We start from the raw sequence: 15,597 nt of genomic DNA on the forward strand, positions 1-15,597 counted from the left end.
GAGCTCACAGTCACAGGTAGCTGTCAGTCATCACTGTCATTAATACACTAACGTCATCACCATGAAATGTCATTCATGTCCAAAGGTGTGCATGTACATAGTAAACATATCAGAGATGCCATTTAAACACTGAGATGCTCACGCACTTTGGAGCGTGTACAGGTATTTCATTGTTAGGTGCTCCAAGTAAAAATAGACAAAGAATACATGAATACCATGAGTGGCCAGATCTACTGGTGAACTGCAACACACTTAAAGAGAGAGTTCAACCCAAGATCAAAAATACATATTTTCCCTCTTACCTGTAGTGCTGTTTATCAGTCTAGATTGTTTTGGTGTGAGTTGCCAATTATTGGAGATATCAGCTGTAGAGATGTCTGCCTTTGCTTGAATATAATGGAACTAGATGTCACTTGGCTTGTGGTGCTCAAAGTGCCAAAAAATACATTAAAAAAAAACTCAACAGCAATGTGTCTTTTCAGAAATCATGACCCGGTCACTCAAAACAATCCACAGACCTTGTTGTGAGCAGTTTCATGTGGGAACTATTTTCCTTCTACTGAACTACACCAACCACATCACTGCACAGAATAGAGTGCCGAAGTCACGCCCCTTCTGGTGAAGCTCATGGGACCTTAGATCCGAAAAAATATGAATGGCAGTGAATGAGGAGAGAAATATTATCTTTTGGTCTCGTTTGAGTTGTGACATGAAATCCAAATATGTCGTTAATGAATTTAAAACACCACAGTCATACTTTGTGGTAAAACTGTTGAGATATAAGCTTTTGAAAAAAACGTAATTAGAAAAACTACACAGGAGGCGGTCGCGTATGTGACGTCTTTAATTTGTGGCAGCTTTCGCTGGCTTCCAGCAGTTTGGAGTGACAGCAACCTGGCACAAAACACACAGACATCTTCAATCATAAATCGATTAATCATAAAACAGTGGAATTTCAGCGGGGAGGCCAAGCTGCAGGAAGCAAGCGAAAGCTATGACGTCACATACGCGACCTCCTCCTGTGTGCTCTTGAGTCTTTCTAATTAAAAAGCTTATATCTCAACAGTGTTACCACAAAGTATGACTTTCTTGACCTTAAAATTTATGTTTTACATTCATTAACAACATATTTAGATTTCATGTTGCAACTCAAACGGGAACAAAAGATAATACTGCTCTCCCCATTCACTGCCATTCATATTTTTTCCAATCTAAGGTCCCATGAGCTCTACCGGAAGGGGCGTGACTTCGGCACTCTATGCATCCAGTGTTAGCTCACCCAGCACCATTGAGCTAACCAACATTATAGTACTGCTGAGGACACTACTAATCTTTACATCTTGCGCTGTCACCAGCACCAGCCTCTCGTCCATGAGTAGATCAGGCGCCATCTTGTCATCCAGTATCTAGGATTTACTTTAAATCTGTGGAGTAGATGCACACTTCCTCCTGTGTGATGATATGGTTGGTGCTTGTAGTTTGGTAGAAAGGAAATAGTTCCTACACAAAACTGCCCACAACAAGGTCTGTGGATTGACTCCACTACAATTCTATAAAGGCTTTCATTTCTCGTTACATTTGCTTTTAAGTCAGCGGATGATTTTTTTTTCTTTTCTAAAATGCAAAAGCCCAAAAACTGTGATCATGCAGTTCTGTGTGTGGTTGTTTGTCAAAGTGGTGCTCCTGTACCTCTACCTCGTGCATGTGCTGCTCAGATTGGGCAGCTCATCAGTAGAGACAGGGGGAGAGGAGAGGTCAAGCTGTTTCACATTTATGATGGTGCTGTGTATTAGAAGTTGAATTAACCCAGCCTACAAATTATGACTTGTTTACTTGCTTTACTTACAAATCAGTGCATTCAGTGGGTTGTTTTACATGGATACATAGCTTGATCTATTGGTGAACTGCAACACACTTAAAGAGAGAGTTCACACAAAATACAGATTTTGCCTCTTACTCCTTTTTACCTGTAATCAGACCTCCTCTGAAGATGGTCTGAGTACAGTTTGCTTCAAGTCCATGGTACAGCTCGCTTAACCTGTGCCTTGTGAACACAAAGTGTCACGAGTCAGTGCATTCAGAGGGTTATTTTAGGGTGTTTTCACATATAGTCCTTTTTAAACAAATCGAGCTCAGTCCTCTTAAAGTGCACCAAAAAGTGGACCAACAGAAAAGGGACTCAGTTCTTCTTGTGTTCACATTGTCAGATAATTTAAAAGAGGACTCAGTTGTCTTTCTGTTCTCACATTCGCCCAGGTATAATTGGTGTTTGTTTTTGTTTTTTTTCCCTTTGACGTGGCACTGCACTGTGATTATGAAGCCCATCGCTTTCACATGAACTTAAAAATGGAGGAAAACATCAGTGTTTCTGTGCTGTAGACTGTTGCTGTTTGAGGTATTCTACAATCCAGATCTGGAGAATACCACTTGACTTGACAAACTACCACACGCAGAGCTGCACGATCACAGTTTTTGGACTTTTGCATTTTAGGAAAGAAAAAATAATATCAGCTGATTTCAAAGCAAACAAGAAATGAGAACCTTCATAGAAATGTAGTGGAATCAAAAGAATAATATTTGTCTCTCAAATGGAGTAAAAAGTCAAATGTTTCTGAAAAATAATACATCAACCTATATTTGGCTATACATCGACATCAACCTTTTCTTTTTTACAACATTTTTTCTAAAGTACCTCTATAACTGTGATTAAGTTCAATCATTGTATCTTTTATTCAACTACATATATATGACAGACATAATTACTTGTTAAATTGTACATTAAGATTTTTAAAACCTACAGTGAGCATATAAAATATGACACTCTTACAGCAAATTAAATTACCCAACAATAGTTTAAATTAGCTCAATGACCACCAGATGAAATGGTTCTTTTGCATCAGTAAGAGTAATCCAACCTCACGACATACACTGACACAGGTCATTCTCTCAGTAGACTTTCGTCATAGCCTACTTATGTGCTATCAAGTAAAATTTTAGTTTTACTTGTAGAGCGATATTTTTACATTGTGGTATTGTATCTTTTACATACAGTAAGTAAAGCATATGTTAGGATTTCTATATTTTTTGTCATTGTTCTTGCACACAGGGAATTTAGTATAAGGTTTTTATTTAGGGTTTAATATTCTTTATTTGTGTATAGCTCTGTTTGCAATGCATTCATTTTTAAGAGGTTTATAGAAGAGCTTAAGGTACTCTTTACAGCATTAAACCAGTGTCCTATTGCTCACAAATGTCCCTCTCAGACATTTCCCTCACCTTATCAGTTCAGATGATCAAGCGACTGAAACATTGATGAGGTCACAGTGTAATATCATTGTCCTGATCCAAAGTCCAACTGTTGCAACAACATGCAATTTCAACTAGGCCTAAAGAAAGGACGAGAAAGGATTTATCGGGATAAGGATTTGAAATCATGGGCTCAGTAAGTAACCTAGTTTTTCTTTAGATGTATTTTATTCTTAAATGTATTTTAAAAGGAAAATATATTGAACAGTTAGTCTGATATAACCTTTGAACTGACTGTGAACTGATTTATGGAGAAAGACTGGTGCTTATCATCTCAATGTCTGACTTCTTGTACACATGTGGTATGTTTTCTCCTTAAAAAACTACATGTAATAGCACTGACTGTCAGAACTTGTTTTGGATCACGTAATGGCTTACAATGACAATGCCCATCATGAGCTGAGATAAATCCCCCTTATGTAATATATTATTTAACCAGGGACATGGATTGCAGAGATTAAAAATCCCTTTGCCAAGACACAGCAGCACGCTGATGAAGGGAAACACACAGAAATGTGTAACACTGACTTGTAATGAAATAAGTAAAATAGATCATGTAAAACTGGTAATGTAGCCTTTAGTAGTCAATATATCTTAACAAAAAATGAGAGGAGGTAAGACTAAACTTTTCCCTTAATTCAATGCAGGTACTCATGAAGGATGACTAACCTTCACCCGTGCAGGGACTGATCCACCGAGGCCAAAGGATGGTAAAAAGTGTCATAGTAGCCTACGCCCTGTGGGCAGCAGGTGGTCCTTTGGGCCTTCACCATTTATACTTAGGAAGAGACAGCCATGCTCTGCTATGGATGCTAACCCTGGGAGGATTTGGGTTTGGCTGGGTCAGAGAGGTCATACGTATTCCCGCATATGTTAATGAAGCCAATCGAGACGGAGACAAAGAGAGAAAAACACCTCCCATCTCAGGCCTTCCACCTGTAAGCCCTGTCAGATTCATTGGGCAGGTGTGTGTTGGAATCTACTTTGGCACGGTGGCTCTGATTGGACTGAACTCCCTCAGTTTCTTCTACTTGATCGTCCTGCCTTTATGTGTGGGTGCAGGGGTGCATCTGGTGTCCTGTATTGGTCAGCAGACTTCTGATCTCCAAAAAACGTTGACTACTTGTCTCATAACCTCCCCAATATTCTATGGTAGCACCTTATCACCTCTCCCTATAAGCCTTGCTGCCAGTATCACTGCTGCACAATACCGAAGGGTCAAACCTCCACGGACACCTGGGAGCACACAGAAACTGGGTGAGATGATCTAACAAATACATCAACATTATTTGATTTCATTTCACGGCTTAATAACATTGCCTCTCTCTGAATTTTTAAGGTCCACTAAAATGTTCTTCTCTTGTGCAGGTCCACGGCTTTACAAGCTCGGCCTGGCCTGGCTGGCCTTCTCTGCTCCACTGGGTTACTGTATTTTCCATAACACCACAGCCACTCTGTATTACCTGTCTGACTGTGTAGCAGCACTGCTGGATATTTTCTGGTTTCTCCCTTGGCTCAGAAATGTGTTAGAGTACATTCTTTTAATTCCATATCGGGTCTTGTGTGTTCTTACTGGAGGGGGGTACTACGAAGACGCTTGGAGGAAGGTGCTGGAAATACTGCTCAAAGAGTATACTGAGAGAGAAAGAGAGGCACTGCAGGTGAGCAAGCGCATAACTCTGGAAATGTTGTATAAGGGACGAGTTAAAGGGTAACTTTGGTATTGTCAACTCGGACCCTATTTTCCTGTCTTTTTGTGTGTAAGGCCAAGTTCAGACCAAAGACTCACAACGAGATGAAACCATTTTAGAAAGTTGAAGACAAAAATTGCAACACTGTGAACTTGCCGGTCACTGCTTCACAAAGGTTAGCTGATGATGTCACCTGCGACTCAGCTTGTTAAATTGCCAGTGGCTGGGTTTAGAACGTAAGGCATGTCACCTGTTTTAACAGCCTTGTAACAAAGTCCTCTGGGTAAGTCACTAAAAAAATTGCAGCAGACGGTGTGTTCACTTGCTGGAGCATTCTCTGACAAAAGCCGTCCGTTACCGTCGATGCCAAGTCTGTCTCATTTACATCTCTGTGGCTGCTGACACATATGTCAGTCTCAGTGCTCACAGTGTATTGATGTCAGATGTTGGGTATCTGCTGGCTGTATGTGTCCATGTCACATACATACTCACTGACTGATTAATCAAAAACTGGCAGGTTTTCAGAACGTTGCAGATTAGCACGTTGCAAGTAGTTGCAAGTTTCAACTTGTTTTGTATCGAATCTTTGGTCTGAACTAGGCTTACATGACAAATGGGAGCAATAATTTTTGAAACTGGTTCAGTATTGAGTGAGAGCACTGCAGCTGGCAGCAGCTAAACAACTGGAGGCTACTGACCTTACGTATCATATTATTTCATATTTTTGGAAAAATGAAACAGTGATTCCAGAGAGAAGCAGACAGAGGGGTCTACAGTCTGTGTTTGAAGGATATATCCAGGTTGTCACTACAGATCACAGTGTGAAAGTGAACCACCACATCACTGCTGATCGCCACAGAAGACAATGAATATAAAGGGAAACTTTGCTGATATTGAACCAGCTGTGTGGCATCGCAGTGTGTGCAGAAGAATGGTGTTTGGCTTCACCCCTGTGCCACTGCCAGCACCCGGACCTCCACCGCTGGACGGGCAGGGTTCTCCGGGGGAAGTCAAACAACGTTCATCTGTGCACAATGCAATGACACACAGCTGGTTGAATATCAGCAAAGCTTCACTGGTTCCCTTCACTAGTTCCTGTACAGCAGGGAAGACAAAAGCAAAAGCAGCATGCGTATACATTCAGTAGGCTATATCTTCAGCAACTAGCTAGCTAACCCTACACTTTTTAGGGTTTGATTTTGGTTTTGGAACAGGGAAGAAAGGTATATCTTTTTCCAACCTCTCCATGGAACGAGTACACGATGTGCCCCAGGCACAACATTTAGCTCTAAATCCACAAAAAACCAGCCTGAAAATGAAGAAAATCTGAAATGACTGCATTAGAGTCAATGGAGCACAGCTGTGTTGTTGTCGGACCCTGGTCTGAGCTTGCCCCGTGCTACTTTATGATTGGCCAGTCAGCGTCCAGGAGCGGAACCTAGCAAAGGGTCAATTATGCACCATGATTTACATCCACTAAAATGCTTGTTTTATGATGGCAAAATTACTGTTTACTTCAATGGAGTCTGGTGGGTTTGGCCATAGTGATGTTTAGGCTGTTTGTGGTTATACAAAAAGGATTTTACTCTTTAACAAAAAGATCAATCTCTCTCCTTTTCATAATGTTGTCAGACACTTATAACAACAATCTGAGCCTGTCAGTGGCAAAACAAGTCCTTTTACATTTACACTGACAAAGCACAATTGCCCCATATGGTTACATTGCAGCCTGTTTCACCGCTGCGGACTGCAGCACTGTCGCTCAATATTGGACCAGTTTCAAAACTTATGTTTCCTTTTCATCACTTAGACAAAAAGACACAGGATAATAGGCTGAAAATTATGAAGTTACCCTTTAATATAGTTATACCATAAGGCATATACAGTGCATCAGTGTGAACACTTTCAGTGAGTTAAGTCATTTCTCTGGCATCGTCATAATCTCCAAACTTTGTATCTGGATATATCTATGTTGCAGGTATTGTCATTAGAAGTAGAGGCCTCTCTTGAAGACATAACCCACAGCTATAGGGAGCTGGCCAAGACATGGCATCCGGACCACAACCCCAGCAAGGATGCTGAAGCGATGTTTCTGAAGATCAATGAGGCTTATGAGGTCCTTCTGCGACGGCACAGACCTCATCGATTCAAATAGTTGCCCTTCATTTCTCTCTGAGTGGCCTGAATGTTTACAAGGGCAAAGTGAGACTCTTGATGGCATTGTTTGTCAGTCACTGTGTTTCTATTCTTCAGTGTTGCATGCACAGAGACTCTCATAGCATTTCACAGATGTCTGATTGGTTACTGACAGCACTTTGCTGCCACGTAGTGGTACTGAATGTGTACTACCGCCATAAACTATTTCCTCACAATTTTACTTGTCTTGTAATATGTTTGCCTGCTACAAAATACCAAACTAACACCACCATGTACATGACATTTAATTTCACAGCATGAACACAAAATATTAATACAATAAAAATATATTTAATGATGTTATAATCATGTAATAAGGGTAAACAGACGCCAAAGAGAGAGATAGAAATTGGAAAATAACCCGCCTACTTCATTTTCCACTTGAATTTCCGGAAGAGGCCTTTATCATACACAGTTATGATTTTTTTCTACTGAATAATTTCACTAAATGCAGCATGCTTACTGCCCATCTTGTTGTCAAATATTTCACCAAACAAGATGAATGCGCAGCAGCCTATAATAACCTTGTGTTGAGCCTGTTAGTTGTCCTCATGGCATATATTTCATCACATTTTTGCCACCTGTACCCGCAGCTGACATGCATCGATGCATTCGACAATCACTGAATCAAGAGCTCTGTTGTACAATTATTCGGTCTGTATCCCAGCATGGGCCCGGAAGTTCTTTGGGATTCCCAGGTAAAAAAAAAAAAAAAAAAAAAAAAAAAAAAAAAAAATCCCGGAGATGCTGTCGTCGCTTGGGAAAACAAACAGCTATCCAGACAATTAAAAGGGAAAACACCGATCGGTCGCCAGGTAAGGAGGAGGCTTGTGGACTTCACCGCGGCGCTTGGTAAGACCATCCATCGGTTTTAATTTGGGAGTACGGCATGTTTTTGAGTAGTTGGTAGGGTGAATGCCATTTGTCGTGTGGTCGGGTGCCATAGCAACGGCTCATGAGAAACATTGTATAGCCGTGGCCAGTTTGACGTGCTCGATGTCGGATGACAGCTGCGTTCATGCGGACAATTTGGACTGTGGCAACTCCTGCAACAAATTGCCGTGGTGTCTCGCCGCTGTCTCGACCGTCCATGAGCTGACTGGTGTCATAACGGACCAAAGCAGCACCGAGCAGCTAAAACTAGTAGCCGCGCATACATGGAGAAGCATGATAGTTATTTGAAAATGTAACGCAATATGTTTTACTGCACAGTCAGTCGCCCAGAAAGGATTGTCAGGAAAGGGTCGGCGCTGGTGCGCGTCCCCCTCTTTTTATTATTATTTTTTTTAATCGCCGTGCCCTGGTGTGACTGGTGCGTCTCCCGGCTGCATCAGTGCCTGTTGCTCCCCATGCGCGGCCAATGCCAGGATATTAATTTTCCCTGCGATGTGTTGTCTCCGCCCCCCCACCCCCCCAGCTCGCTCCACAGTCTCCTCTGTCCATTGTTGTTGTCATCCATTTGAGCAAAAGGTGCAGCATTGTACATCTGGGTATTATTGTGTCTCTCTTTTCTCTATAAACATGACATTAAATGGGGAATCACCTTAACTCTGCTCACATGAAATCAACATGTTATCTGTCTGTTAACTTAGCACTGCCCGTGTTGGAAATTGGTGTAGTCTGCATACCTCTTTGCACTTAACTGTCTGCTGCACCATGTCACCTACAGTGAAATATTATTGGCCTATTGCACGTATACAGAGGGGGTGGACAAAAAAACAGAAACAATAAATAATAACAGCAAATAAATATAACCCACAAACTTAACCTCATCAAAATTCAACATTGCCAGATTATGAATTTATAAAATATTATAACTGTATATATTATCAATGTATATATAATATACATTTAGATTATCAGAAAACTGCTAATAATTAAGGTAACGTACTAGGCCTACATATAGCTTTATAGCTTGGATCTTTTTCTTCTGCATCATTTCCTCTCTACCTCTCTGGTCATCCTCATGTTCTTTCTCTAATGTTAAATTTCCCCCTTGGGATTAAATAAAGTTTGATGTCAACATCTTAGTACATCAGAATCAATTTTATTGGGGAAGTACTATGTGTACATAAATAGACATGACAGCTGGGAACAAGGATAACAAATCTATACAAATAAAAGCAAAACATAGGCAGGATCATTATGAACACACATATTTTAAAGAATATGTGTGTATATAAATATTCTATAAATATATATAAAAAGCACAGAGGACCAGTGTTGAATTTTGTTGAGATAACATCAGTAGTGTAAGGTGTTCCAGCTATTTTGTCCACCCCCAGGCGTTTTAACTCCTCCTCCAACACTCTTGGCCATTTGGCTTCTATAAATGCAGGGCTTCTCATATTCATTTGCTGGCCATGTTGCAGAAGAATCTACATGATACAGAAATAGCAGGGCAGAGCCCAGGTTTACTAAATTAGTTTATTACAGTGAACTTATTATTAGACACTTGGAAGTGAGAGCTTAAAGCTGTTTCCTAGCCTTATCCTTGTCACAACAAACAGCTGGTAAGTATATTTTCTGTGGTCAGTGACAAATGTGTTTGTGTTAATGTGACTAAGATATTTTTATTATGAGTGGGGGAAAAGTAATTGGAAATGTGTTTTTAAATGACATTTCTGTAGGCATCTGGTGAGAGAATGAATGCTGATGACTGCAATGGACGCTCATATGCACAAGGTAAGTTTCCTGAAAAGGAAGAAACTACTATACATTTGTGTGTGCAGTCTCCAGACTTTAATGTTTACTTTAATAACATGGGCATATTTGTGTTTCAGGTAATGGAGGAGAGTCATCAACCGAACAGGATTTTTATGGCGGGTTGCAGGGCCCTTCGGCGAGATCTCCAAACAGTCAGCAGTCGTCACCACACCGCTCCCTTAGTGGTCAGTTATCCTTCCCTTGTTTCATTGTGCCTGTTTTATCTGTGTAGAATTCGTCATTAACATTATGTATGAAAGCAAATGTGTTTTTGCCTCACCCTCTCTCCACACAGCAAACTCCATCAAGGTTGAGCTGTGCAGCGATGATGAGTCACCAGGTGCTCCACAGCCAGAGAACAGAGAGGCTGTGAGGGACGATAGCACGAGGGATGACAGAGGGGACCCCATGGAAGAAGGGAGTGCAGAGTACGCTGGGGCTGGAAGAGACAGAGGGAGCGTTTACAATGAGATGGCCAGTCCAAATGCTGCTTCACCAGGACCTATCCGGCTGCCCAATGGGAAGCTCCAGTGTGAAGTGTGTGGGATGATCTGCATTGGACCCAACGTGCTAATGGTGCACAAGCGTAGCCACACAGGTGAGAACAAGCCAGCAAGGCAGTGACAACAGTGTTTTACGTATTACACTAAATGTTATTAAATAAAGGAAGTTCTTTGTTCATCCATATGCTCATAGGTGAGAGGCCGTTCCAGTGTAATCAGTGTGGAGCTTCCTTCACCCAGAAGGGGAACTTGTTGCGCCACATCAAGTTGCATTCGGGAGAGAAGCCTTTCAAATGTCCTGTTTGCAACTATGCTTGTCGCCGGAGAGATGCCTTGGCTGGACATTTACGCACACATGCAGGTAAGTGAGTGTGTTTTAAGTGTAATACAACAGTATCTAATTGTTGATATATTTTTCAAAAATGTGCTTATTCAGCTATTGAATCTGATGGATGCGGTTGTTAAATAACAATACTATTCCTTGTTATGATGAGGTATGATGTTTGAATCAACGGTAAGCGGCAGAAGTGGGGATTCATTAGAACGGCCCCCTTCTGTGAAACTCAGAGGAAGTAGGTTCTCACCAGAATCTACTGTAAAACACATGACAAAATATGACATTTAACAGTCTGAGCAAAACAGGAAATCCTGTTGGCGCTTCAGATTGTGAACACACATTCAACAGGTGTTGACTTTTACAGTCTTGGTACAGTAGGTCTTGGCCGCGGGTCTCAAGAGGTTCATTTTCGAAGAAAAGATTCTTTTCAATCTGGATTTCGGCGAATTGACGTCAGTCTTTCCGATGGCTTAGTAAGAGGAAATGTTGCGGTGGAAGGCTGGGCATTTTTCTGTCGTCATTGGCGAGCAGCGTAGAAAAATTTCAGGAATTGCCAATCAATGGGGAAATCCATTCTCTCAAACCTAGCCAATAATAATTTATTCTTTATAAAAATCCCCTCCCACAAACATATTAATATACAACACCAGTATAGTAGTTTACATGACTAGCAAATTACATTAGATCAACAGTATCCATCATCTAGAGTGACATTTTGGTCATTTTGTCCATCGCAGAAGAAATCAATTTAATATTTTTTCTCTTAATTGCAGCTTCTTCTCCAACGGTGGGAAAGCCGTTCAAGTGTAGCTACTGTAGTCGCAGCTACAAACAACAAAGCACACTCGACGAGCATCTAGAGCGCTGCCATAGTTACCTGAAGAGTCTGGACCACCAGACAACAGTCAACGCACAGACGGCACAGGGTAACACAACATGAAACTCACTAAGTTGCTGCATGACTGTAAATGCAAACAGACTGAGTAATGCAAGTGTGTTATATTGATGACTGTTTGCAGGTGAAGAGTCAGTAAATATGGAGACAGTTACTAAACCTGTGCTGCAGCCATCCAGTGAAAAAATCCAGTTTGTGGATAGACTGGCTATCAGCATCACCACCAAACGCAAGAGGTCAACGCCACAGAAGTTTCTGGGTGAGTTTTTTTTAATGACACAATCCATGTGTAAATATATATATATGTAAAACCTATTACACATGCACACTTTATTTATTAATTTAAATTATACGGTAATAACAATATATTTTTAGCTTATAATGGGCTGATTAAGTACAGTCAGCCAAATGTCAACTTGCTGTTGCCAGTTTGGTGACACTTTGTCGATGTTGCTCTGTGACAATGGGCCAGATGTGGGGACCCTCCATCTCAATGTTTGCTTAATACTGATGTCTACTGATGTCTTTTTTTAATAGGTGAAAAGCACATGAGCCTCGACCTACCTGAAGCACCTTATGAATTGTCCTCTGGCTCTGAGAAGGACGGGGACCTCATGAGCTCTCAGCCTGCTGGAGACTCTGCTGGTTTGGCCGGTTCACATTTCCAACGCAGCAGGGCTAAAGGGGAGAACCATGAGCCACCTGCACTGTCTCAGCTCCATCCTGCCTTCCTGTCGGAGCTACGCACGGTTATGGGCTCCATCAAAAGCAACGTGACTCCTCAGGGCCCCCGAGCCCATGGTGGAGGTGGGCTGGCAGCGGTGTCTCTTGGCCTGGCTGGGCGGGAGGCAGGTGAAGGCCGCGATGACCAGCGCTCAGCCCATAGCCACACCACCTCACCCAATGGCTGCCCTGACTCTACAGACACAGAGAGCACAGCAGAAGAGCAGAGCACAAGGGCTACAGCCCCGACAAGTACCTCCAACAACCACCACCTCCACTATCAAACCCCAGCACTGCCCCGCAGCCATCCCACTTCCAGCCCCAGCCAGGCCAAAGACTCGGACCCAGAGTGGGAGAGAGCGTGTCCTGTACCCCCCATGATCGCAAAGAGGAGCCCTGTCTCGCCCCTTTCTTCCATGGAGACTGTGCAGGTGTTAGACAGGGACAGCCGGCCTGTGCGCAGCTTCCACTGCCGGCACTGTCGTATCCTCTTCCTGGACCATGTCATGTTCACCATCCACATGGGTTGCCACGGCTTTCACCAACCCTTCGAGTGCAACATCTGTGGCCACCGCAGCCAGGACCGCTACGAGTTCTCGTCTCACATCAGCCGTGGAGAGCATCAGGTGGGCTGAGAAAAGGTGACCGCTGCTCTCTAAAGATGTAGGCTCCTGTTTGTTCTGCACCAGATCAGTTGCTTTAAATCCCTAGTGTAAGTAAAAGGATTTGTGATTTTAACGTGAGAATATTTATCAAACTAAAGCAGATGCGAGTGAAGAATCTTTTCACCGCACCATTTAAAGTTTAGAGGAGGCAAAATATATTCTATGATTGATTGCACTCCCATATCAAATCATCTGGCAGAACTACTGGTTCTGCTTCAAAAGTGCCTTCTTTGGGGGTTTCCTCTTAACTAAAAAAAAAAAAAAAAACTGGAGGGGATCTGGTGCTCAAAAATCTTGACTAGCCATCTTTTGCTAAGTGATTTAGTTAGCACTTTTGAGAGTTCATGTGCGTAGGCAGTTAAAGGAAAGCATGGCATGTACATTTTAAGAATTCTATTCGGTATGCACTAAGAGCTTTGTTTTTGTGGTTGAGGAGGGTACTTTGTGTCGTGTGTCAGGTAAGCTTAATATGCACTGAGAGCTTTGTGCCTCTGGGTTTGGGATCAGCTTTTGTCACAGACGAAGCACAGAAATGGATTGCCTTAACTCCTACAGCGGCTGTACGCTGCTGTAGGAATACATTGTTTACAGCATGTGTGAAGTCACCTCAGAGGGGAGAGAATATTTTGCGGCTGCACGGCGAGACTATCAGGACAAAGCAAAGTCACGAGGGAAAAGAACTTGAAAACGTTCAGGGGCCTTTAGGGCTCGTATGTAAAATAGATTTTTGGATTTTAAAGTGAGCCTTAGAATACTGGTGCAGATCAGACCACGAGCCACGTAGTGTACAGTAAGACCCTGACTAAGATGGCCTGGGGTGCTATACCTATACAGGATTGCACTTTTAGGTTCCTTGCTTATATATGAACATCATTGCTGAAGCACTTGATGGCTTTACAAGTTGTTTTTTTTTCTGTGATTGTTCTACTGCACTGATAAATCGCATAATACTCACAATAATCATCTAATTTGCAACACCAGTGTATTTTTAAACGGAGCCGGCCTTCTACAGAATCCCACAGCGTTGCACTGGTTTTGTGGTCTACACTCAAGTTTGCTGCAATGTGTGACTGAGAATTAAATATCAGTTCGACTATGACGATTCTTTTGTGGTTTTGCACTCAGCAGTCGAGGCTGGGATTTTAAACAATTTGCATCATGTAAGTGGATTAACAAATTAATTATTTAAAAGATTAATTAACGAATCAGTTTGGATCTGTTGAGTTATCACTTGTGATTATCTATTTAGTGTTGTTTGTTTCAGCCTTGGTGTATTTAATCAGCTATATTCCAAATCTTATCCAGCATATTCCTCAAGTCCATGAAATGTTACCTCCTGCTTCTTTATAGCACCCAAATACCTTATTGCTACAGTATGGTGAGTTATCTGATAATGTTAATATTGGGAACATGAATGAGACCAAACTCAGTATTCTTACTTGTTATTGTGGGTTTGCTGCTTCATAGTTTAACTTAATTTCTTTCGATCGCAGGCAAAAATATACTTGAAACTGTTTGAGAAAAAAAGTAAATCTAAAAATGCACTTGGTTTGATAAGTAGAGAAATGTGTGTGAATGGAATATAGCATGTGTGCTTGTCATTTTCTGCTTTTTCCCTGAATTGTTACTTTTTTCTTTTTTCTTTTTTTTGAAAATGTGAAGTAATTTCAAGAAGTGAAAATGAGGCATGGGTTTTTGTCTCCTCGTGTGGACTTTTCAATGTTATACGATATTTTGTGAATGATGTAACATGACAAAACACTTTACCTCAAAGTTAAAGATGTACAACTGCCTCATTATTTCAACAAGTCATGTTGCTTTCCGAGATGTTCTTGCAGTTACAGATGCGTGCCCCTCGATATTCTCAAAACTTTTTACTGTCAATAAAGTTGAGTTTATTGTAGAAGTGATTTTCTGTGGTTCGACTATGATGGCGTCCACAACTTTGTGCTTCACTTGAAATACATTAAGAGTTTGTCATTAAGCTTCTCTCAGTCTCCTTTGTGACAATGCAAAAAAGAGAAGACTAGATATCTGAGAAAAATTTCAAATTACGCATCATAGAGGCTTTGCGAGGACATTACTTTATAGATATACAGATCAGACACTATTCCTTTAACTGTGCTAACTGCAACCAAGAATTTCATTTTGATTTAAACAGCTGTGTCCGTCAGTCCATATTAGGGTGTAAAGAATTGCCTGTAATATGTATGGGATATTTAGCTAACAATAACAGACACGCTGATATTGTCATATAGCATTCGACCTGCCTATATGAATCCCTGGAGTTTTTAGAATATAATTGTAACAGCTGGAGCAAATATTCCACTGTTATTTAACGCTTTCTGGGGCTGGACTCCCAAGTATGTATTTTGGAAGCCAAATAATTTATTTTGTCTTGCATTTTTCAACCTTATTGTTTAAATTTTCCTTGTTTTAAAAATGTTATATCTTAAAAACAATAAATGTTAAATTGGTGTCACAGAAAACGCATATTTATCTTGTAGCCTCAATATTAAAAAGTAAAAACATATGCTTCATATACATTTGTTTGACCAGATTTAAAACCATAGTG

At 41.2% G+C, this 15,597-nt stretch overlaps 2 protein-coding genes across 5 annotated transcripts; both read left to right on the forward strand.

Annotated features, from left to right (window-relative positions):
- The first annotated feature begins 3,337 nt into the window (after positions 1–3,337).
- dnajc22 (DnaJ (Hsp40) homolog, subfamily C, member 22) lies at positions 3,338–7,369 on the forward strand. The gene is made up of 4 exons (XM_049580861.1): positions 3,338–3,442; positions 3,954–4,563; positions 4,675–4,967; positions 6,976–7,369. The coding sequence occupies exons 2-4, from the start codon at positions 4,014–4,016 to the stop codon at positions 7,150–7,152; spliced, it is 1,020 nt and encodes a 339-aa protein (XP_049436818.1). The 5' UTR covers positions 3,338–3,442; positions 3,954–4,013; the 3' UTR covers positions 7,153–7,369.
- Positions 7,370–7,856: 487 nt separating this feature from the next.
- ikzf4 (IKAROS family zinc finger 4) lies at positions 7,857–15,218 on the forward strand. 4 transcript variants are annotated; one of them, XM_049582065.1, is made up of 8 exons: positions 7,857–8,008; positions 9,824–9,878; positions 9,977–10,084; positions 10,195–10,497; positions 10,596–10,763; positions 11,513–11,665; positions 11,759–11,893; positions 12,172–15,218. In XM_049582065.1, the coding sequence occupies exons 1-8, from the start codon at positions 7,862–7,864 to the stop codon at positions 12,990–12,992; spliced, it is 1,890 nt and encodes a 629-aa protein (XP_049438022.1). In that variant the 5' UTR covers positions 7,857–7,861; the 3' UTR covers positions 12,993–15,218. The 4 variants fall into 4 exon arrangements, with proteins under 4 accessions (XP_049438022.1, XP_049438024.1, XP_049438025.1 ...); XM_049582068.1 differs by having other exon boundaries at positions 7,930–9,706; XM_049582066.1 differs by having other exon boundaries at positions 7,930–8,045.
- Positions 15,219–15,597: the final 379 nt, after the last annotated feature.

Source organism: Epinephelus fuscoguttatus, linkage group LG7, assembly GCF_011397635.1.
Source record: "Epinephelus fuscoguttatus linkage group LG7, E.fuscoguttatus.final_Chr_v1".
NCBI classification, from domain to species: Eukaryota; Metazoa; Chordata; class Actinopteri; order Perciformes; family Serranidae; genus Epinephelus; species Epinephelus fuscoguttatus.

Excerpts from the sequence above, each read along its gene's own strand:
- ikzf4 (XM_049582065.1), top strand. The coding sequence starts at position 7,862 with ATGGGCCCGGAAGTTCTTTGGGATTCCCAGGTAAAAAAAAAAAAAAAA. Across the intron at positions 8,009-9,823 it reads AAACACCGATCGGTCGCCAG|GCATCTGGTGAGAGAATGAA; the intron begins GTAAGGAGGAGG and ends ACATTTCTGTAG. Across the intron at positions 10,085-10,194 it reads ACCACACCGCTCCCTTAGTG|CAAACTCCATCAAGGTTGAG; the intron begins GTCAGTTATCCT and ends CTCTCCACACAG.
- dnajc22 (XM_049580861.1), top strand. The coding sequence starts at position 4,014 with ATGGTAAAAAGTGTCATAGTAGCCTACGCCCTGTGGGCAGCAGGTGGT. Across the intron at positions 4,564-4,674 it reads TGGGAGCACACAGAAACTGG|GTCCACGGCTTTACAAGCTC; the intron begins GTGAGATGATCT and ends TCTCTTGTGCAG. Across the intron at positions 4,968-6,975 it reads GAGAAAGAGAGGCACTGCAG|GTATTGTCATTAGAAGTAGA; the intron begins GTGAGCAAGCGC and ends TCTATGTTGCAG.